The sequence below is a fragment of the Schistocerca nitens genome, chromosome 7, assembly GCF_023898315.1.
Source record: "Schistocerca nitens isolate TAMUIC-IGC-003100 chromosome 7, iqSchNite1.1, whole genome shotgun sequence".
NCBI lineage: Eukaryota > Metazoa > Arthropoda > Insecta > Orthoptera > Acrididae > Schistocerca > Schistocerca nitens.
In genome coordinates, this window is record NC_064620.1 from 563,749,956 (window position 1) to 563,775,035 (window position 25,080).

General features: G+C 45.1%; 1 protein-coding gene across 1 annotated transcript in view; it reads right to left on the reverse strand.

The window, feature by feature from the left end:
• Positions 1-1,664: 1,664 nt before the first annotated feature.
• LOC126194767 (uncharacterized) overlaps positions 1,665-25,080 on the reverse strand; it is a 1,371,323-nt gene continuing 1,347,907 nt past the window's right edge. The window contains exon 6 of the mRNA XM_049933053.1: positions 1,665-3,769. Within this exon, the coding sequence (XP_049789010.1) occupies positions 3,634-3,769 (136 nt within the window). The 3' untranslated portion in view covers positions 1,665-3,633. The remainder of the gene's footprint in view (positions 3,770-25,080) is intronic.

A 25,080-nucleotide genomic window follows, 5' to 3' on the forward strand; every position in this document is an offset into this window, starting at 1 on the left:
CTGTCCTGGCCAGCACATTCTCCAAATCCCTCACCAATTGCAAACGTCTGGTCAATGGTGGCCGAGCAACTGGCTCGTCACAATACGCCAGTCACTACTCTTGATAAACTGTGGTATCGTGTTCGAGCTGCATGGGCAGCTGTACCTGTACACGCCATCCAAGCTCTGTTTGACTAAATGCCTTCGACTCAATGGCTAGGCGTATCAAGGCCGTTATTACGGCCAGAGGTGGTGGCTTCTGGGTACTGATTTCTGCGGATATATGCACCCAAACTGCTTGAAAATGTAATCACATGTCAGTTCTAGTGTAATATATTTGTCCAATGAATACCCGTTTATCATCTGCGTTTCTTCTTGGTGCATTAATTTTAATGACCAGTAGTGTATTTTTTAGCTGAATGATGGCTTGAATATTGTTTTCTCTTAATCGGAGTTTTGGTAAACAAAGTTGTAATGTGTTTTGACGAAAACTCACATAATCCATAATACTAAAGAAGGTAGTGCTCGGAGACGAAGAAATGAATTAAAATTTGTATCGTGGCCAGGACTCGAACCCAGGTCTTCTTGTAGACTGGACTCAAATGCTGATCATTACACCACCGCAGCACTATGGTCTATATTTCTGCACGAAATATGCAAGTCCAGTGCCCTCCCGAACACAAACTTCATATCTTTAGCTTATTTTCCCCCTAAATCATCACTATTGCCGAGATTCTCCGGCATTGGAATAGCACCCCAGCGTTGGACGGAATGGGGAAGTCTGTCACAGGCGATCGTATAGATCTTAAAATTAAGTTTTCCCCGCGACATTTAAGTCTCATCTTTATCTACGATAATGCCGGAAGCTGAAGAAATGAATTAAAGTTTGTGGCATTACCGGGACTCGAAACGCTGACGCATCTTCATCGTAGGATGGAATGTAACAATACTAGAGAAGGAAAGTTGCTACTCACCATACAGCGGAGATGATGGTCGCGATAGGCACAACAGCTCACTGAGACTGCAGACGTGTGTGCAAGTTGCGTTTGAGTGTGTGTGTGTGTGTGTGTGTGTGGGCGTATGTGTGTCTACTGCTGACAAAGGCCTTAATGACCGAAAACCATAATTGTGTGAATCTTTTTGTTGTGCCTATCGCAGCTCAACATCTCCGCTATATGGTGAGTAGCAACTTTCCTTCTCTCATTATACGATCCATACGATCACCTGTGGTACAGGACTTGCCCATTACTTTCTAGCGCTGGAGTGCTATTCCAATGCCGGAGAGCCCTGGAAATAGTGACAATTTAGGGGGAAAATAATCTGAAGATATGAAGTTTGTGTTGGGGAGGGCATTTTAGGTGGGTAGTTTATACAGCAATCATGGTGTAGTGCTGCAGTCGTGTAATGGTCAGCATTTCTGCCTTAAACCAAGAAGACCACGATTCGAGTCCCGGCTGGAGCATAAATTTTAATTAATTTCTTCAGCTTCCAGCATTATCGTAGATAAAGGTGAGACTTCAGTATCTCAGGGAAAATTTAATTATAACGAATGTGTTTTAAAGTATTGCCAAAAAGAGTACACACAGTAAAAGGCTGTTGTAAACTGCAACATGAGGAAGTTATCGAGCTAGAGTAAGTGAGATAAAACATGTTTTACATAATTTACATATATTTTGTGTTTTACAATTCACTGATTACAACGAACAGTACAAATTTAAAATATTGTAATTGCTTAAACTGAAACTTCTTAGAGACGATAAAAATGTTTTGGTATTTTTTAAATGTTCATTTATTTTGATTTCATATCTCGTTCGGATTTTATCTATATATAAACCAAGCCTATAAATATGTAGAAAAACTCGTAAATTTTTGTTTTTACAAATATAAAAAGAAGTATGAGATCCAAGATGATAATAGATCTCTTTCCTACAGCAGTCTACTTGGTATTAATCTCCATACATGTTTCGTAGCAATACCAGGCCTAACTGGTTCTACCCCTCACCTTAAAGGTGAGTAGCATTAAAAATAAATCTGCACGAGCTGAGAGTTTGAAGAATCTTATGAAACTGGATCTATGCAAATATTTTTGAGGTAGTTTCCCATTACTGGCACTGGCCACTTCTGTTCTGTATTACGTCTGTATTACTGTGTTATTGTTTACATTTTCGTCATCAAATTTTCCCTTTCTCTGTAAATAGTGATACGTTAATAATTGTAAGCTTAATTGTTAAGTATCATAGATTTTTTTGTTATAACTTACGATGTGTTGAATTGACTTGTTAATCTGTCCTCTATAAATGCATAGTGATATACAAAACTGTGCTTTGTACAAGGGTTAATTACATACATGGTAATATAAAGTGTTAATACATCTATGATTATTGCAATAATGGCACCATATTTTCACACAGCAGCAATTTTTTTTTCCTCGATCGGTTTTTGGTAGTGATATAATTTAGGTAAGCTCTTTGCAAGTGCCGAATAACGTATGGTTTACAGCACCTTTGTGAAACTGTGTTAGACTAGCGGTTACGGTAAGCTGCTTTAGTATTTCAACAAACGAAAAAGTATGCTTTCCTAAAAGCTACAAATCTAGAGAACTGAGGTATTTAAATAAATGGCTGTATCACCTACAACTTGAAGCCTAAAAACCATATAAAAGACTAGTAAATATTACTGAGAAGCCGTGTGGGTTGCTATTTCACACAGCTTCCTTCTTCCACTACACACACATTCACAGGCACACTTACACACGCGGAAACTAATAATTAAGTACTATATCACAATGTGTCTTGTTCATGGAACAGCGTTACGTCCCTGCTAAAAAAATGCACTTTCGGAAAAAAAAGTTTCGCTCACATAAGCACTTTACGTTGAGCTTTTCACTCGCACAATTTGCATTCTACGTTCTAAGTCACACACTAAGACATTGCTAGAGTACTAAGCGTTTCGCGAATGTAACAAATGACTATAACTGAGCTCCAAGAAATTGTGAGCTGGAGTCTTTGAACTATTAGTCAAAGCACTTCTCTGATGGGCTATACATAACCAAGAATAATTACGCAAAACATAGAATATTTTTAGCTCGTTGGTCTCTGGTACAGCAAGTAGAAATGGACGTTGGATTATGAAGCAATCTGTTTAAAAAGGAGTGATATTGGATAGTCGTTGGTGGAAAATAATTGTAATTCTTTGTCAAGGAAGAGACTGAATTACTACCTGGGGGTATTTTGATGTTCCTTGTGTGCTGTTGTTACTGAAACAGCGCTCGGTAATGCAGACTCTGAGACAGATTCTATTCAAGGAGAAACAGTACTTCCTCAGTTGAGCACCTCATTTCTACTGGCTATTTAAGAAATTTGTAGATCAATAAAATACATGTTGATGGTCTCTGTAAACGGTTTAAAAACTTGGAAATGGGCGTCTGCTCTGTGACGTTGCCCGCTTATTACACCGCGTATCTCGGTGGTAGGTGCCGTCATCTTGCAGTAGACTGGCGGGAAGATGAGGCAGATGCGCAGCTAGGTAGCTTCTCGTGTCCATGAGAGCACCGAGCAGAGCCGCACGCGCACGGCGGCGTCTCCGGCTCGGGCAGTGGTTGGTCCCACGGCGGCGGACCTCTTCGGCGGAGGCGTCAGCCGGCGACGGCGGCCCCTAGTGGTTGTACAGCCGGTGGTGCATCGCGTTCCAGGCGCTGAGCCGCTCCCTCTTGCGCGGACACCGACCCGCCTTGCGCAGGTACTGGCCGTACTCACAGCCGGGCAGCGCGCACTCCCCACTCTGGATACAACTGCAAGCACAGATTAGATTAGATTAATACTTGTTCCATAGATCATGAACACGACACTTCGTAATGACGTGGAACGTGTCAGGTTAATAAAAGATGTCTGTACAAGATAGTACATTACACAAAATATTGCATGACACAATTTATATCTAAAAATTCAGCCAATGAGTAGAAGGAGTTGTAATCTAGAAATTCTTTTAATTTGTTTTTAAAAGTTAGTTGGCTCTCTGTCAGGCTTTTGATGCTGTTTGGTAGGTGACCAAACACTTTTGTGGCAGCATAATTTACCCCTTTCTGTGCCAGATTTAACCCTGCATAGTGAAGATCATCCTTTCTCCTGGTGTTATAGCTATGCACACTGCTATTACTTTTGAACTGGGTTGGATTATTAACAACAAATTTCATAAGTGAATATATACACTGTGAGGTTACTGTGAGGATCCCTAGATCCTTAAATAGATGTCTGCAGGATGACCGTGGGTGGGCTCCAGCAATTATTCTGATTACACGTTTTTGAGCAATGAATACTTTTCTACTCAACGATGAATTACCCCAGAATATGGTGCCATACGAAAGCAGTGAATGAAAGTAGGCATAGTAAGCTAATTTACTGAGATTCTTATCACCAAAATTTGCGATAACCCTAATAGCATACGTAGCTGAACTCAGACGTTTCAGCAGACCATCAATGTGTTGCTTCCAGTTTAACCTCTCATCAATGGACACGCCTAAAAATTTTGAAAATTCTACCTTAGCTACAGACTTCTGTTCAAAGTATATATTTATTACTGGAGTTGTGCCATTTACTGTACGGAATTGTATATACTGTGTTTTATCAAAATTTAAAGAGTCCGTTTGCTGAGAACTACTTAATAATTTTTTGAAAAACATCATTTACAATTACATCACTTAGTTCTTGGTTTTTGGATGTTATTACTATACTTGTATCATCAGCAAAAAGAACTAACTTTGCATCTTCATCAGTGTGGAATGGTAAGTCATTAATGTATATCAAGAACAGTAAAGGACCGCAACAGCCAGTCAACACACACCAAGTCATTCGAGTCTGTACATCGTACAATGATGGACACATTTTGCACACACACACACACACACACACACACACACACACACACACAATAAGCACGAAAGATATCTACCAACGTGACTATAAGACACCTCTTCAACTGGAATCAAAATCGATGCAGCCAGTGATACCGCTCCAAAAATCTTACAAAACTGCATTTAATTACACAAGAATCTCGCTTATCTGGACCCGGTGGGACTTGATGTACACACATCAGAAAAACTTTTGCGTCACCCCAGTTCCCAGATCTCCTAAAGATAGACGTTGCCTGTGGATACTGTATCACAGACACAGTCAAATGGTTCAAATGGTTCTGAGCACTATGGGACTTAACATCTGTGGTCATCAGTCCCCTAGAACTTAGAACTACTTAAACCTAACTAACCTAAGGACATCACACACATCCATGCCCGAGGCAGGATTCGAACCTGCGACCATAGCAGTCGCGCGGTTCCGGACTGCGCGCCTAGAACCGCTAGACCACCGCGGCCGGCAGACACAGTCCCTTTGACTGTTCAAAGAGCCGGCCGGTGTGGCCGAGCGGTTCTAGGCGCTTCAGTCTGGAACTGCACGACCGCTACGGTTGCATGTTCGAATCCTGCCTCGGGCATGGATGTGTGTGATGTCCTTAGGTTAGTTAGGTTTAAGTAATTCTAAGTCTAGGGGACTGATGACCTCAGATGTTAAGTCCCATAGTGCTCAGAGCCATTTAAACCTTTTTGTAGTTAAACCATGCCTAGACGGGTCCGCATTGTTACTTTGTGCCAGGAAGGGCTCTCAACAAGGGAAATGTCTAGGCGTCACGGAGTGAAAAATGGTTCAAATGGCTCTGAGCACTATGGGACTTAACATCTGAGGTAATCAGTCCCCTAGGCTTAGAACTACTTAAACCTAACTAACCTAAGGACATCACACACATCCATGCCCGAGGCAGGATTCGAACCTGCGACCGTAGCGGTCGCGCGGTTCCAGACTGAAGCGCCTAGAACCGCTCGGCCACACCGGCCGGCTCTTTGAACAGTCAAAGGGACTGTGTCTGTGATACTATATCCACAGTCAACGTCTATCTTTAGGAGATCTGGGAACTGAGGTGACGCAAAACTTTTTCTGATGTGTGTACATCAAGTCCGGACTGATGCGCCTAGAACCGCTCGGCCACCACGTCCGCTGTGAACCAAAGCTATGTCGTCGGACATGGAAGAGATACAGAGAGAAAGGAACTGTCGATGACATGCCTCGCTCAGGCAACCCAAGGGCTACTATTGCATATGGATTATGGCTCGGAGGAATCCTGACAGCAACGCCACCATGTTGAAGAATGCTTTTCGTGCAGCCACAGGACATCGTGTTACGACTCAAACTGTGCGCAATAGGCTGCACGATGCGCAACTTCACTCCCGACGTCCATGGCGAGGTCCATCCTTCCAACCACAACAAGCAGCGCTGTACAGATGGGCCCAACAACATGCCGAACAGACCGCTCAGGATTGCCATCACGTTCTCTTTCAGCGATGGAATCGCCGGAGACGTGTTTGGAGGCAACCTGGTCAGGCTGAACGCCTTACACACACTTTCCAGCGAGTGCAGCAAGGTGGAGGTTCCCTGCTGTTTTGGGATGGCATTATGTGGGGCCGACGTACGCCGCTGATGGTCACGGAACGCGCCGTAACGGCTGTACGATACGTAAATGCCATCCTCCGACCGATAGTGCAACCATATTGGCAGCATATTGGCGAGGCATTCGTGTTCATGGACGACAATTCGCGCCTCTATCGTGCAAATCTAGTGAATGATTCCTCCAGGATAACGACATCGCTCGACTAGAGTGGCCAGCATGTTCTCCAGACATGGAACCTATCGAACATGCCTGGGATGGATTGAAAAAGGCTGTTTATGGACGACATGACCCACCAACCACTCTGAGGGATCTACGCCGAATCGCCATTGTGGAGTGGGACAATCTGAACCAACAGTGCCTTGATGAACTTGTAGATAGTATTCCACGACGAAAACGGGCATGCATCATTGCAAGAGGACATGCTAATGGGTATTAGGGGGAACGGTGTGTACAGCAATCTGGACCACCACCACTGGAGGTCTCGCTGTATGGTGGTACAACATGCAATGTGTGGTTTTCATGAGCAACAAAAAGGGCGGAAATGATGTTTATGTTGACCTCTATTCCAGTTGTCTGTACAGATTCCAGAGCTGTCGGAACCGAGGTGATGCAAAACTTTTTTTGATGTGTGTAATTTGGATTACCAAAAATATGCATAATCCGGAAATATTCTACCGAATGCAGCCATAGCATTCCCCTGTAAGGCAGAATCATTTTGTCACCATATATTTAATATTCTGTATATTATTTCGATTTATACTTAAATCAGATCATTGTTTTTATAAAACAGATCTGAAGAGTGTACACTTACATGGATATGTCCGAAAGAACAGACATCATATCCATATAAGTATGTAGTTCTGGCAATACCGTCCATGACCTTTCTTTTCTGTGCGGATGCACACATATTACCCGAACTCTTACTGGACTTGGTAAGAATGTCTTCCACGAGTAATGAGTGTGTTGGGTAGGGACACTACGAGTGTAGTGTGTGGACATAAAAACTGAGAATGTGGGTCTCGCGGGAAGCTTGCGCGGGATAGTAGTCCCTGCAGTCGCACTATCCTCTGTGCTGTCGGTGGCTCAGATGCCGGCACGGTAGCTCAGCGTGTTCGGTCAGAGGGTTACGTGCTCTCTGTAATAAAAAAAACTGAGTCAATCGATCAACAACGAGCATAAACGGATGTCTTACGACGTCCGCCCCGAGCAGATGCAACGAACAATAGCGAACAAAATGGGATTAAAAAAATGGATAGAGCGTCTTCCATGTAAGTAGGAGATCCCGGGTTCGAGTCCCTGTCGGGGCACACATTTTCACCTGTCCTCGTTGATATACACTCCTGGAAATTGAAATAAGAACACCGTGAATTCATTGTCCCAGGAAGGGGAAACTTTATTGACACATTCCTGGGGTCAGATACATCACATGATCACACTGACAGAACCACAGGCACATAGACACAGGCAACAGAGCATGCACAATGTCGGCACTAGTACAGTGTATATCCACCTTTCGCAGAAATGCAGGCTGCTATTCTCCCATGGAGACGATCGTAGAGATGCTGGATGTAGTCCTGTGAAACGGCTTGCCATGCCATTTCCACCTGGCGCCTCAGTTGGACCAGCGTTCGTGCTGGACGTGCAGACCGCGTGAGACGACGCTTCATCCAGTCCCAAACATGCTCAATGGGGGACAGATCCGGAGATCTTGCTGGCCAGGGTAGTTGACTTACACCTTCTAGAGCACGTTGGGTGGCACGGGATACATGCGGACGTGCATTGTCCTGTTGGAACAGCAAGTTCCCTTGCCGGTCTAGGAATGGTAGAACGATGGGTTCGATGACGGTTTGGATGTACTGTGCACTATTCAGTGTCCCCTCGACGATCACCAGTGGTGTACGGCCAGTGTAGGAGATCGCTCCCCACACCATGATGCCGGGTGTTGGCCCTGTGTGCCTCAGTCGTATGCAGTCCTGATTGTGGCGCTCACCTGCACGGCGCCAAACACGCATACGACCATCATTGGCACCAAGGCAGAAGCGACTCTCATCGCTGAAGACGACACGTCTCCATTCGTCCCTCCATTCACGCCTGTCGCGACACCACTGGTGGCGGGCTGCACGATGTTGGGGCGTGAGCGGAAGACGGCCTAACGGTGTGCGGGACCGTAGCCCAGCTTCATGGAGACGGTTGCGAATGGTCCTCGCCGATACCCCAGGAGCAACAGTGTCCCTAATTTGCTGGGAAGTGGCGGTGCGGTCCCCTACGGCACTGCGTAGGATCCTACGGTCTTGGCGTGCATCCGTGCGTCGCTGCGGTCCGGTCCCAGGTCGACGGGCACGTGCACCTTCCGCCGACCACTGGCGACAACATCGATGTGCTGTGGAGACCTCACGCCCCACGTGTTGAGCAATTCGGCGGTACGTCCACCCGGCCTCCCGCATGCCCACTATACGCCCTCGCTCAAAGTCCGTCAACTGCACATACGGTTCACGTCCACGCTGTCGCGGCATGCTACCAGTGTTAAAGACTGCGATGGAGCTCCGTATGCCACGGCAAACTGGCTGACACTGACGGCGGCGGTGCACAAATGCTGCGCAGCTAGCGCCATTCGACGGCCAACACCGCGGTTCCTGGTGTGTCCGCTGTGCCGTGCGTGTGATCATTGCTTGTACAGCCCTCTCGCAGTGTCCGGAGCAAGTATGGTGGGTCTGACACACCGGTGTCAATGTGTTCTGTTTTCCATTTCCAGGAGTGTATATCAATGCCTGTCAGCAGCTGAAGGTATTAATATATAATTCTAATTTAGACCTGAAGAGGGTCGTTATAGACCGCAACCCATAGTCCGATGCTATAAAAATTTGTGACCAAGACGGGAAGTAAAGGAAATTTATTCTATTTTCTTACGACTGTTTAATTCGCGACCATGTCGCAGTTTGTGAAGAAGATCGTTGCTTATGATGCACAATACGATTATCAATCATTTTACTAGCTGATAATGATTAGTACCACGTTTCAACAATTTATATAGAACTGCATGTCTGAGGTTCATTAGAACTCAGTACTGACAGAGCGCTATCGTGAGTGAAAATGAAGAAGAATTACATGATCTGCTGAATAGAACGAACAGTCTAATATGTACTAGCAGCAAATTGACAAACGACGGATGGAGTAAGGAGGACATCAAAAGCAGACTAGCACTGAGAAACAGGGCCAAGAGAAGTCTGATAATATCAAACATAGGTCTTAATTTCAGAATGAAATTTCTGAGAATGTACTTTCAGTGCACAGCATTGTATTGTAGTGAAACATGGACTGGTGAAAACTGGAGCATCTGAGATGGGTGTTACTGATGAATGATGGAAATTAGGTGGACTGATTAGGTAAGGAATAAGGAGGTTTTGCGCAGAATCGGAGAAGAAAGGAATGTCTGGAAAACATTGACAAGGCGAAGGTACAGGATGATAGGACATCTGTTGAGACATCAGGGAATGACTTTCGTGGTACTAGAGGGAGCTGTAGAAGGCGAAAACTGTAGTGGAAGACAAAGACTGGAGTACATGTAGCAAATAATTGAGGACGTAGGTTGCAAGTATTATTCTGCCATGAAGAGGTTCATACAGGAGAGGAATTCGTGGAGGGTTGCATCATTTAAGCGAGAAGTCTGATGGTTAAAAGAACCGGTAATGTGGGCTATGCATTCCTCAGAATTTGCAATCGGTTAAAAAGCGGAAGAGACTTGTCATGTTCTACAGGAGTGGACATTTACTGCCCTGAGAGAGAGCAGAGCGAGAAGGCGGGTTTACAATGCTGAAGGCCACAGAACCCCAATAGTATAAACAATACAAGTGGGAAGGTTGCACTCTTGCACTCAGGTGGAACAGGAAAGATTTCAGAATAGTGTACCTGGAGAAAGGGCGTCAGGAGTGGGACAGGGCGAAAAGACATGCATTTAGTGGGAAGGACTGTGTGGAGTCGTAAACGATGGTCGCAAACTGACCTCCGAGGAATATTTTCATGGGAAGCACCAGCTCATGCCTCCCGCCACAAAGCAGAGACACGTATTTGGTTGGTGTAGTGCTAAGAATGTACGAGGGGAAACGGAAACCTCCAGAAAATCCTAGTATGAGCTTCAGGTGATTGACTGGTACATTCATGACCCACGTAGCTAGAGGCAATGTTTTTGGGATTCGTCACCCGAGTGCTAATAAAGACACCGCATGTCCAGGATGGAGTGAGGTAGGGCGTGGTGAGGCACTTCCCTCTGGGGATCGACCTAGAGACTTTGCTTGCGAGAGCCACAGTGGAGAATCTGACGGTTAGATTTTGAGAAGTGTTGACTGCGACACACACTGACGCGTTTCTTTAAGGGAGAATACTTGAATCGAATTTCTTTTCCTGGATAGTGGGCAGTCAGAAACGTTGATTCGTGTTCTGTCTAGTAATGATATAATTTCAACCCTAGGAGTTGGTGGGCGGCAAGACTGCATCCACTATGTAGGGAGAGTACTGCAGGCAGGCCACAGACATAATCTGCACAGTGGCCAACGCTCCAACAAGCAGATCTTCGGTGCGGTACAACTGCTGTCCATACTTCAATACGTGATATTCGCACTCCGGTTTGGCTGAGGGAAACATTCACAGTAAATGTGTTGACTTTCGTTTGCTTGTTCACTGAGTTTTTTTCTGAAAGTGAGAATCAGACTGTAGTGCTTCTGTTGTTCACCGCTGATCAAACTGAGCCAACTTCGTGCCGTCTAATAACGGGCGTAGAGGAGGGGGCGTGGTCTAAGGGAAGTCAAACACACAGTACGTCTCACCCGTCTCGAATCCAACATTGTGTACTTCATATTTATACAATTTTTAGCACTCTACATTTTTTTTTTTTGAGAATAGGTTATTTATGGTATCAAGTTATGAATCATATCTAATAGCATCCCGATAGGAATGATTGGTTCCATGTACTAAACCGTACTGAAACCACAAGATAATACTGCGTTTTGTGGAAATCCCTAGGTGTTGGTTGTAATTTTAATCATCTCTAGGGGTGAGAATTCAGTCGTGGAGACAACATTAGGCAATCACACATACACACACTGTGTTTTACACACTCAAAGAGGGTTTGTCGAAACAACTATTTTCTTTCACTTCGAAGCAATTTCACTTACGCACACTCAAACCGGTACAGATTCTTATCTCTTTAAGAAACAGATCCGTACTGATCGTAGTAACGGTAGTTAGAAGTGTTAGACTGTCTACCTATATGCTACATGCGGTTTCAACATAACAGGTACACATATATCTTACAGCACAAACTGTATACCACATATTATCGCTTTAAAAGAAAGAAAAAGGAAAAAAAAACATGAAGCCGGATAACCCGGAAATCTGGTTTAATGTGGGCTGGATAAACGAGATTCTTGTGTATTAAAATAAGGACAACCCAAACTTCCTTCTATGTAGCAGTCTACAATACCAAAAATAACTCTTAAAATATCCACAAGTAACACAATAAAATACCGTGTTCTGTCCATCAAAAATTTGCGTCCAATGCCTACCTACTAACCATTCAAAATAAAGCCCACAGAACACTGAAATAACTAAAGTGCCGAACATCCAGATCAAACCTCCATCGTTCAAAAATACAAGCCCTTCAGTCACCCCATTCCTAGTAACGAAAGTGTTACACTGAACGGCAAAGAATTTCATATCTACCACACCTCATTAATCACAATCAGTGCCCTTGGTAGCGAATGCTACGTCTTCAATCCTTATGTAACTCTTTTACTGTTGGAGAAACAACGTCAACTTTCCCCCATTTAGCGGTCTACGTGCACAATACACAATACACAGTACCTGTAATGTACTCATTCAAAAACCAACAATCCAAAACAAGCGCACATCAGAGTAAAACTAATAAACGGCCGAACATCAGCAGTCTATAGCGACCATGCATACAGGACAGTCAAATTAACCTTCGAAAATGTACCTCATTCACATTCACCACTCGCTGTTATTGTAGCTTGAATGGTACTCCCCATCACTGGCCACACGTAGATTCCATTATTCCTTCTGTAGCCATTTGTTCACCCTCATTTGTCTTTTTTTCAGCGATGGAAATTTCGTCGCTGCATTAAAATGGCGTAGCTATTGCTGGTTGCTAAAGACAAAGACATCCTGTTGCAGCTCATGAAATCGCCACACCACCTCAATTAGCTAGTACACCTTTAATTCTTCTACGCTTTACGTCACGGTGAACCCCAACATCCCAAAAATAAGCTCATCATTCTGTGATACACTAGTGTGCATTCCATCATAGCATGCTGCTCTTAGAGTGTGCCGTGGCCAAAAGGGCTCCGCTTGACGCGGCTATCATTACTTGCGTTGCAATCCCCCAAATCTGTCACCGAATGGACGCATTCTCATGTACTGCGATACCATTTGCTCTGTTCTAAGTACTACTGGAAGATGTGTTGACAAGGACGAGTAGTACGTCTCAGCATGACACTTAGGACTTTATTACCTTCTACACTCACTCTCTACTTGAGTCCTACACAAACTCTACATTCGGCACTGGGACGATTCGTTTATTTTGCCATTTACATTTTCCTTTGGATGTGACATAGTTCTACAAATGATGGCTTCCTGAGGTGTTAGCCCTTTGTATTTCTTCATGTGATGCCCTCCTCTTCAACTACACTCCTGGAAATGGAAAAAAGAACACATTGACACCGGTGTGTCAGACCCACCATACTTGCTCCGGACACTGCGAGAGGGCTGTACAAGCAATGATCACACGCACGGCACAGCGGACACACCAGGAACCGCGGTGTTGGCCGTCGAATGGCGCTAGCTGCGCAGCATTTGTGCACCGCCGCCGTCAGTGTCAGCCAGTTTGCCGTGGCATACGGAGCTCCATCGCAGTCTTTAACACTGGTAGCATGCCGCGACAGCGTGGACGTGAACCGTATGTGCAGGTGACGGACTTAGAGCGAGCGCGTATAGTGGGCATGCGGGAGGCCGGGTGGACGTACCGCCGAATTGCTCAACACGTGGGGCGTGAGGTCTCCACAGTACATCGATGTTGTCGCCAGTGGTCGGCGGAAGGTGCACGTGCCCGTCGACCTGGGACCGGACCGCAGCGACGCATGGATGCACGCCAAGACCGTAGGATCCTACGCAGTGCCGTAGGGGACCGCACCGCCACTTCCCACCAAATTAGGGACACTGTTTCTCCTGGGGTATCGGCGAGGATCATTCGCAACCGTCTCCATGAAGCTGGGCTACGGTCCCGCACACCGGTAGGACGTCTTCCGCTCACGCCCCAACATCGTGCAGCCCGCCTCCAGTGGTGTCGCGACAGGCGTGAATGGAGGGACGAATGGAGACGTGTCGTCTTCAGCGATGAGAGTCGCTTCTGCCTTGGTGCCAATGATGGTCCTATGCGTGTTTGGCGCCGTGCAGGTGAGCGCTACAATCAGGACTGCATACGACCGAGGCACACAGGGCCAACACCCGGCATCATGGTGTGGGGAGCGATCTCCTACACTGGCCGTACACCACTGGTGATCGTCGAGGGGACACTGAATAGTGCACGGTACATCCAAACCGTCATCGAACCCATCGTTCTACCATTCCTAGACCGGCAAGGGAACTTGCTGTTCCAACAGGACAATGCACGTCCGCATGTATCCCGTGCCACCCAACGTGCTCTAGAAGGTGTAAGTCAACTACCCTGGCCAGCAAGATCTCCGGATCTGTCCCCCATTGAGCATGTTTGGGACTGGATGAAGCGTCGTCTCACGCGGTCTGCACGTCCAGCACGAACGCTGGTCCAACTGAGGCGCCAGGTGGAAATGGCATGGCAAGCCGTTCCACAGGACTACATCCAGCATCTCTACGATCGTCTCCATGGGAGAATAGCAGCCTGCATTGCTGCGAAAGGTGGATATACACTGTACTAGTGCCGACATTGTGCATGCTCTGTTGCCTGTGTCTATGTGCCTATGGTTCTGTCAGTGTGATCATGTGATGTATCTGACCCCAGGAATGTGTCAATAAAGTTTCCCCTTCCTGGGACAATGAATTCACGGTGTTCTTATTTCAATTTCCAGGAGTGTAGTTCAATAATTTAACCATTTTTAAAGCATTCCACTTTATCTATTTACCCAGTTTCAGGTCTGAAGCGAGTTTCTCCATTCTTAGATATCTTTCTGTTTTATCCATTGTCTTTGTGTTTAGCAACCAGCAATAGCTACGCCATTTTAATGCAGCGACGAAATTTCCATCGCTGAAAAAAAGACAAATGAGGGTGAACAAATGGCTACAAAAGGAATAATGGCTAAATAAGTAGTTCTTCCTTTAGGTGAATGATGATTCTCTCCTCGCAGATACACATTCATCAACTCACGACTAATAGCTAACCAGTCACAAATACATTCTTTTTCTTTTTGATTTCTTTGTCATTGTGGCCTTTCACCAGACATGAGGTGAATTAATCCTGAAACGGCTGCGATGTACAGTGAACACTCATAAGAAAATAATGACCGTCGCTGTACCTCGCAATACATCAGTGGACGGACATCTACATGGACTAGTCAGATTAATATAGCCACCGCCTATGTTCGATGTCAGCGTGCTAATAACCACTCACAGACTGAAGTTGGCACCACCCCCAGTGAAGCTTATATAAAGAGTGTTGGGAGGACATGGAAAACAGAGCAGTCGATGTCGTAATGCGGACATGGAGCGATTTATCTGACGTTCGAAAGGGCACGATCATAGGATTTCGTGTCAAGGATAGAAGCGTTTCTGAAATAGTTAAGTTATCAAACTCTACGCATGTCTCGTGGTTAAAGTATAACGTGGAAGTAAAATGGCGCTCAACAAAACAGTCGCCGAGGCAAACGTGATGCTCCAGGGGCCATAGATGTCAGTGGTGAACAAAGGCTGTGGAGATGTGTACGAGCGACGAGACGTGCAACTGTTGAGCAGCTGATCGCCCAGATAAACCAAGCAGCTACCAACAAGATCTCCTCCTGTTCAGCGAATGTTGCTGCGTATGGGCTTCCGGAGCAGGTGCCTGGTTCATGCACCAATGCTGACTGCTATTCATGGGAGATGAAGGCTGGGATTTGCACGCCATCAGCGCAACTGGACATCCATTGAGTGGCGACAGGTGGCCATTTCAGATGAATGACGTTCTATGGTCCTCTGGACCCGTAGCCATTGGCGTGTACGGTGTGCAACATCTGAATGCAGACACCCTGGAACAATCGTCGGAATGTTTTCGTGGCATTTCCTGGCCGATCTCATCATTCTGAAAGGCACAATGGATAATCACAGGTGTGCATTTATCCTTGGGGACCAAGTCCACCCCTACAGTAATTTTATTTTTTCTCGGCACAATGGCATCCACTGAAAGGACGATACAATGTTTCACTCAGCTCGTAGTGTACGTGCGTCATCAAGAGATCATGGATGACCACACTAGTATGGTCAGATGGGAGATAGGGTCGTCAGTCCACTTTTGATATCAAATTGATATGCAAATTAATTAAATTGATCAATTAATCACCCCTGTCCCCGCCCACCCTCGCCCCCATCCACCCGTGTCGCCGACCACGCTACCCTGCCCACCTGGATGACGTCACGTGTTTTTAATCAGCCTGCACGTGCACTCCAGCCCCCTTCTCTTCCTCTCCCCGAACCTACCCTATTGGTGGGAATTTCGAATATTGGCGGGAAATATCGAATATTGATGGGAATTTCTTTGCCCCGGGGCTGTGCTGATGTCCCACCCGGGAACTGGCCGGAAATTAAAACTGGTGGTTCGCCTTCCGGGACTCGAACTCTGGTCCTCCTGGATGGAAAGCCCAACTGCAACCCCCTAACACAATTATACCAGCAGAGGCACTTGGAATTGACGGAAAATTATAAAATGACAGTACCCTTTCTGGACTCGAATCCTGGTCCTCCTGGACGGAAAGCCCTAGTGCACCCTCCTAATGCAATCCCCGCAACACAATTATACCACCAGAGGCGCTTGGAACTGATGGGAAATTAAAAATTGTGGTGTCCTTTCCGGGGCTCCAACCCCCATTCTACTGGACGGAAAGCCCAAGTGCACTCCCCAACACATGGAAACTGTCCAGATGCGGGCGAGGAGGGTTAGATTAGTGTACTTTATTTATTTTGGACCGGAAACTAACACAAAGGTCGATCCTAATTACGTAATTAATCACAAAAATTGGGCCTAATTACTCAACTATATGCATAGTGCTACACAAGGACGGCATAAAAGCGCAATACAACTTAAAAATTGGCGGCACCATACAACTATTGTTATCCGGCTCTGAAAAAATTTCGCAATACCACTTGAAAGTAGTGACAGACATATTCAAACTCTACCCTTCACCCACAAGCTGGTGGGAAAAAGGCAGAGGTGTAAGATACTGCCTTTATTCTTTTTGGTGGCAAATGCATTCAACTGATGAGATGCTGGAGTCGGACAGAGAGGAGTTTAAAAAGTGTGTTACCTGTAAGCATACACTATCAGAGTTTGCTACAGACGCCTGCTCAAAAACCATCCTGCAGCCCAGGTAATCAAAGCCAATACACGCTATCACAACTGATGGTAAAGAAATGCATCACTGTTGTAATTATAATTCAAAATTGTGTGAAAAAAACAGCACTCGTAATGAATGGGTCATAATACAGCACATGTACTGGGGAAAATCGTCGTCCTAAAGGACTGCAGAGGGGGCGGTAGTTGAACGTGCGTTCTCCCCAATGTACAATCACAAACTGCTGAAAACCGAGGCCCTCTCACTTCCCATCACGCCATCCCCCTACGCCCCCTCCCCCGCCTACCCCATCCACCCACTGAGAAGGCACATGTTTCTTCAAACGGGCAGCTGCTCCACAGAGCATCTCGCTCCGTCCACTGCCCGCCCTTTTTCTGCAGCTCTACAGCCGCAGACCTCACCAGGTCCTTTGAGGTCACTCGTGATATGTGGCATGACTTCAGGTGACACAAAAGGGAAATACAGTAGCACAACTTCTACCATCTGGAGAATGCACCAGATGTCCACAGCACACACCTTTCCGCCATATGACAACTGCCTTGAGACAATAGTGTGTATAGTGAACTAAACAGTAGTAGCTAAAAGGACAGCTGCCTCAAGTACAACTTGTTCAAATGGCACTGAGCACTACGGGACTGCCGGCCGCGGTGGCTGTGCGGTTCTAGGCGCTCCAGTCCGGAGCCGCGCTGCTGCTACGGTCGCAGGTTCGAATCCTGCCCCGGGCATGGGTATGTGTGATGTCCTTAGGTTACTTAGGTTTAAGTAGTTCTAAGTTCTAGGGGACTACTGACCACAGCAGTTGAGTCCCATAGTGCTCAGAGTCATTTGAACCATTTTTGAACTATGGGACTTAACTACTAAGGTCATCAGTCCCCTAGAACTTAGAACTACATAAACCTAACTAACCTAAGGACATCACACACATCCATGTCCGAGGCAGGATTCGAACCTGCGACCGTAGTGGTCGCGCGGTTCCAGACTGTAGCGCCTAGAACCGCTCGGCGTTCATCTTAAGTATAATGACATAGCCGCCCCTAATATTAAAAAAAGGAAGACAAAATTGCAACAGTAATAAATATCATCTATCCACGTAAACAGGCAAAGTCCATTTTCTTTTAGTTTTATGAGCAAAATGGGTATCGTTTTTACTTTCAACTGCGGGATAAAATTCTCACCTCATAATTTTGTGACGTCCAACGAAGTACACCACCACCGATCACAAATGATCACCAGAGACATGTCCACCATGTGTAAAATCAGAAAGAAAATCTTTGACTATTTTGCTGCCAAAAATGCTGATCACAGCAGAACGTTTTTGGTTACTCAAAACCATAATCGGAGTAAAGAATAAGCGAGAATATAAACTCCAAATATATATATAAGCAATTTCTTTCAGCTTGTTGAACAAATTACATGGCCTGAGAGCGTCTCTTGGATTCAGTGTCTGTAAATAAACTGTCATGCACGTGTGTAATACAGACATTTAAGACAATCTTTCACACCATTGGCTCACATGTCGGAGAAAAAGAAACACATTCATTTCACATCTGACAGTAACAAGCTATAATTCAAGAGAACGTAGGTCCCCTTTTACCACCGCAATGCTATATCATTCTAGCGTTTACGAAATACATTGTGAGAGCCTGTCTCGCCCTGTGTAGGTGGGAGATTGAAATTTCGTTAAAAGATTTCGTCGCAATGAAAAAAAAGAAACACCTGTCAAGAATCATTCCGTGGTGCCCTAGTCATCTCCTGCACACTCTAGGTGGCACATTATTGATATCAATTTGATAGGCTAAATAATTAAATCGATCATGAAAGTCAGTTTGCACCTGTCAAGAATTATTGCGTGGTGCCCTAGCCATCTCCTATACACTCTAGGCGGCACGTCATTGATAACAATTTGATAGGCTAAGTAATTAAATCGATCATGAAAGTCAGTTTCGATTAAGATTTTTTTTTTCAGTAGTCGGATTACACTCACCAGGTATGTCAAATGGGAATCCGTGGAGGGAAGACGATGTTCCTCTCGAGGAACACTATTGAGAAACGACAAAACGACATTTGAAACTGACCGTAGAGGGATTCTATGACCAACACCATACATTTCGTGGAAGAACTGCGCTATTAAAAACACGATTGTAGCGACTATGTTACCGTCACCGTGCATAAAAAGCGGTCTTGAGTCTACAGGCACACACACAAGTCGCTGATAGCGTTGTATCTTGGGCATAAAATCGGGTAGTCAGTTTCATAACTGTGGTATGGAAATGTGTGACTAGGGCCTCCCGTCGGGTAGACCGTTCACCGGGACCAAGTCTTTCGATCTGACGCCACTTCGGCCACTTGCGCGTCCAATAACTGCGATGATTCAAAGTTAGCAACAGGTGTTTATGAGGTACAGGGGGATGGAGTACGTCGCATAAATCGGCACTACAATCCCCATGTATACATCTGCTTGACAGATGTCCTGTTTACAGAGTAGGTGGCGGCATGATGTGTAATTTCACATGTCAAACACGGCTGTTATGCGTTTGTCTCTCTCTTTCTAAGAAGCATTCTCCATTACTAAAGATCATTTTATATACGACTGATGCAAGCATAGTATAATTTCTGAACCATAATGGGATGTGAATAGTGGGGGCTATACACCTCTGCAAAGCTATGCTGTACATGTATCACAAGGAATAGATGTTTTATGGAAGTAGTTTTTCATTTTACAGTTTGTCACCATAGTTTATCGTAGAGAAACGTGCAAGGAGAATGTATGTCATGTGCTGGAAATATATTTCTTACATTCTGATAGTAACAGCGTTACATTCTATACGACTAATAGGTCGGAAACGGTATCGATCTAACATTATAGTGTGTTTTAAGTGCAGAACCTTGTACCCTCAGCAGTGCATGTGTTTACGTTCTCTCTTTTTCCAATACCTTCTTGGTAATGACCCCAGACACCAGAACAATACTTTAGAATTGATAGCGCAGTTGATTTACGTAAAATGCAACAAACTCTGTCTGTCTGGAGCTCCATCATGCATAGAAGCCACTCGTTTCGTGTTCCTAACCGTCAGTTATAGCACAACAACAGACTCATATCTACTATACACCGATAAGGGGCGCTAACCTCCTCGACATTCGCGCTTTTGGAGAAAGCTTGTGCTCCTGGATGGGTGTGGGACAGCAGATACAGCCTTGGTTCGCACTGTTCCTCCTCGAAACGAGGAATGTGGCGGTCTACTTCTGGTCAGCTGCAGATTAAATCGGTCCCAGTGCTGCAGGGAGCAATAGTCAGAGACAATGCGAGGGGATCTTTCGGTCCCTAACTTTATTCTAAGAATGGGAGAATGCCCTACGACTCCCATCCACATAGAGAAAGATCGTAGATATGCATTGTGATCGAGGTGCTAGAGATATCTAGGTCGCTGTCTGTTATACTTTGGTGTGTACGTTCGAGAATTAACAATGAATGAACGTACCGCTCAGTCATCTACATACACTCGCGATGGTACTCGCAAAGTAGTGAAGAGGCTGTTTAGCGACGATACAGAAATTGGTACGCATGCTGCCGCATCATTGGTCGGTGTTGAAATTACGATAAAATTGCTAAAATTGATCGCACTATGAACTATGATGCTCATTATTACAGTACATCGACGGTGTCCTTTCCATCCAAACAGTCCACTGGTACGCTGTTGATTACCACATAATGACTGACTGACATCGCTTGTTTGAGATGGAGAAAGAGTCTTGGTGGAGGAGGCAACACCTTCCAGGGATGGTTAACACTGAAACAGTGATCGCATGCATGGCAGCAATATGAGGAATCAATCAAATTGAACACAGCGGCATCAGCTATCCCATCACTGTGAATGATGAGTTTAAATGTAGAGATCGTGTCACCTTTGGAGAGCTGTTTGGAAACGCTCCAGTTCCCCTATGTTGTGACTGTCTTTTATTTCAATCACCCAGTGCGTGGATGTGTTGTTGGATCAGCAGCACCAACATGATTTACACCATGCGATATCTAGTTAATGCCAGTTTAGAACCTGACACAGATGTCGAAGTCGTGGCAGAAAAAAAAGTGTATGGCAGTGTACAAAGCGTTTTACAGCAGGGAAAGTGGTGTATGAAACAACGAAACAGGGAGCCTCTCCTGCAACTGATAACCTGTGGGAGATGGTTCTCGTACAATAGAGGTGATGAAACCTTACACCAGTCTGTGCAAACGACGTCGATCACTGGCAACCTGTTCCAATGGATAAATACCCGTATATTTAATAGGATCGCCGCGTATGCTCGATGCCGGCATGCAGATGGTATTCGTTTTAGATATATTGGAAGAGAGAGATGAGGTAAAAATCTGTTGGATGAAGTTAGCGGAGCTTTTATAGTTCTTAAATTTTCGCTGTTGGATGGTGCATTATAAAGATGATAGAATGTTTGGGTGATAGGTGTGAATGAATCCTGAGGGACGTGGATTTGCTTCGGACTGCAGTACCTGTATGATGTTGAGTCTTCCTAATTTCCCCAATAAGAGACACCACCATAACTGTTTGTACTGTCTTTTATACTACGTAGTGTTGCAGGAGGCGGCTTCGTTTGGCGCTAAGCTTACACATCGTACACGGGTGGCGGAGCTACGAAAACACCGAGTGGTCAAAACACGACCCTATAGCATTAACTCAGCTCGCTCTGTTTCTACAAGGGTTGCAGAATGTGGTAGATATAGCTCTCTCCGACTTCTGGGTATAATTGATCTCGCTATCAACTGCAGTGTGTATTATAGTACATTACTCCATATCAACTGTGGCTCTTCTCATCCCGACCATCCACTGGGTATGCTGATGATTACCGCATAATGACTGACTGACACCACTCGGCTGAGATGGAGAGAGCCTTGTCAGAACACTGGATATCTGCTACTTGTCGCCGAGGAGCCTGGGATAAAATGTAGAGGTCATCACCTCCATACAGTTGTTTGGTAGTGTTCCTCAATGCTACAGACCAGTCCTATTTCCATATGGTGCTATGCCCTCCACATGTTTTTTTTTCACCCATAAGGTGACAGTACCTCTTTATTTGTACTACCCCATGCGTGTTGTGAACAGCACCTTCCAGCGATGGTCAACACCATAACAGTAATCATGTACAGGACTACATAATGAAGCAACAATGCTTTTCGAAATGGAACACCGAGACATCCGCAACCCTGTCAATGGGGAAGATGAGATTAAGTGTATAGAACTTCACCTTCGAATAGCTGTTGGAAGAGCTCTAGAATGCCACACTCTTTCACTTTCCATATGCTGCGATGTCTTCCACATTTTTGTCAATGACAAACATCTCCTCTGTGTTTTATTTCTAGCAGCCTGCGTTGTGGTAGCTGTACAGTTCATGCCATGCCATGTTCAGCTTTGTGTGAGAGCCAGAGGATTGGAACGTGTTAGTGACAGTTTAGAAGCAGCTGACACGGATCTCTAAGTCATGGTAGCAAAAACAAAGTGTATCGCGGTGTACACTGATTGGGTGTGTTACAACAGAAAAAACAATGTATTAAACTGCTTCTGGAGGGACAACACAGGAACCCTCTCATGTGATTGATAGTCTGTTGGATATGGTCATCTTACAGTGCAGGGAGATGAAACTTTAAACCGGTCTGTGGAAGTGAGTTCGATCACGACCAAGATGCAGAGGGACTGTCTAAAAAATAGAGTTGGAGATTTTGCTGTATAGGATCCTCAGCAGATAGGTTCGAAAAAGGTGACTCGTTTCGAGATATGACTGTGGCACGAATATGATTCACCAGTGGCTGTAATCATTAAAAGGCGTGTCTACAAGATACAAGTACGTGGTAGAATGGATAGACTTGATTCCAAATCGCAGACAGCATTTCTACCCGAAAGCGTAACACTGTCAGCAACTCGTGAGTGCGCCTGTAGACTGAAGACCGCTTTTTATGCACGGTGACGGTAACATAGTGACTATGATAGTTTTTTAATAGCGCACTTCTTACTCGAAATGTATGGTGTGAATTGTAGAATCCCTCTGCGGTCAGCTTCAAATGTCATTTCTCAATAGTGTTCCTTGAAAGGAACATCGTATTCCCTCCACGGATTCCCATTTGACCTACCTGGTAAGTGTAATCCGAACTTAAAAAAAAAAAAGAAATAGCCATGCAAACTGAGTCTCATGATCAGTTTTATTAGTTAGCCTATCAAATTGATATCAACGACGTGCCGCCTAGTGTGTACCGGAGATGACTAGGGCACCACGGAATGATTCTTGACAGGCGTTTTTTTTTTCGTTGCGGCGATATGTTTTAACGAAATTTAAATCTCCCACCCACACAGGGCGAGACAGGCTGTCACGATTTGTTTCGTAAACGCTAGTATGATATAACATTGCGTTGGTAAAAGGGGACCTGTCAGCTACATTCTCTTGAATTATAGCTTGTTGTTGTCAGACGTAAAATGAATGTGTTTTTTCTTCTGACATGTGAGCCAATTGTGTAGAAGGTTGTCTGAAATGTTTGTAATACGCACTTGCATGACAGTTTATTTGCAAACACTGAATGCGAGACACGCTCTCAGGTCGTGTAATTTGTTCAACGAGTTGAAATAAATTGCTTAATATAGATCTTTTTCTTTGGAGCTTATATTCTCGCTTTTTATTTAGTCCAATGATGGTTTTGAGACAACTAAAACATTCTGCGGTGATCGGTAAATTTTGCAGCAAAATAATCGAAGTTTTTTCCTGATTTTTCACACATGGTGGACATGTCTCTGCTGATCATTCGTCATTGCTGGTGGTGCACTTCATTGGATGTTACAAAATAATGATATGCGAATTGTATCCTGCATTCGAAAGTAAAAACTATACCGATTTTGCTCATAATACTAAAAGAAAATGGAGTTAGCCTATTTTCGTGGAAAGAGGAAGTTTATTATCGTCCCAATTGTACCTTCATTTTCTTAATTCATGTTTGATTATAGATGCGTTGACGTCAAATAAGTTTTCCATCGCAGAACGAGAGGCCTATTGGAGGCATTGGGGGCCGGCCTAGTCTGTGTCAAGTCGCCTCCGCAGGTGCGCTCCCTAACCATTAGGGGCGGCTGGGTCGCTATACTTTAGACGAACAAGTTGCACTTGAGGTGCCCGTCCTTTTATCTCCTATTGTTAAGGCGGCGGCCAGATGGTGGAAAGCCGAATGCTGCTAACTATCTGGAACGCTATCCTGATGGGCGGAGCTCTGCTACTCATACTACCCTGGCCACCAAACTCCCCGTATTTAAATCCAATAGACAATCTTTGGGACCAATTCAATCGAGCTCTTTACGACATAGAATCTCAACCGAGAAACCTCGCGCAGCTGGCCAACGTACAGGAGTTGTCATGCTGCACGTCCCTGTGTGTACCTTCCAGAACCTCATTGACACCCTTCCTGCACGTCTCTCAGTGATCTCCGCGACGAATGGTTGTTATTCGAACTTTTGACCAGCGGTTACATTAATGTGGCTCGAAAGTGTACCTCTGGCGATTTCCCTTTGCGGCAAAACTCGTGGCTCTATACGGTTTCAGATGTATGGGCAGTGTATTGGGTAGATCACACGAACAATACCAATAATAAAGAAGAAACACACAGAGGAACTACACTACTAGCCATTAAAATTGCTACACCACGAAGATGACGTGCTACAGACGCGAAATTTAACCGACAGGAAGAAATTGCTGTGATATGCAAATGATTAGCTTTTCAGAGCAATCACACAAGATTGGCGCCGGTGGCGACACCTACAGCGTGCTGACATGAGAAAGTTTCCAACCGATTTCTCATACACAAACAGCAGCTGACCGGCGTTGCCTGGTGAAACGTTGTTGTGACGCCTCGTGTAAGGAGGAGAAATGCCTACCATCACGTCTCCGACTTTGATAAAGGTTGGATTGTAGCGTTTCGCGGTTGCCATTTATCGTATCGCGACATTGCTGCTCGCGTTGGTCGACATCCAATGACTGTTAGCAG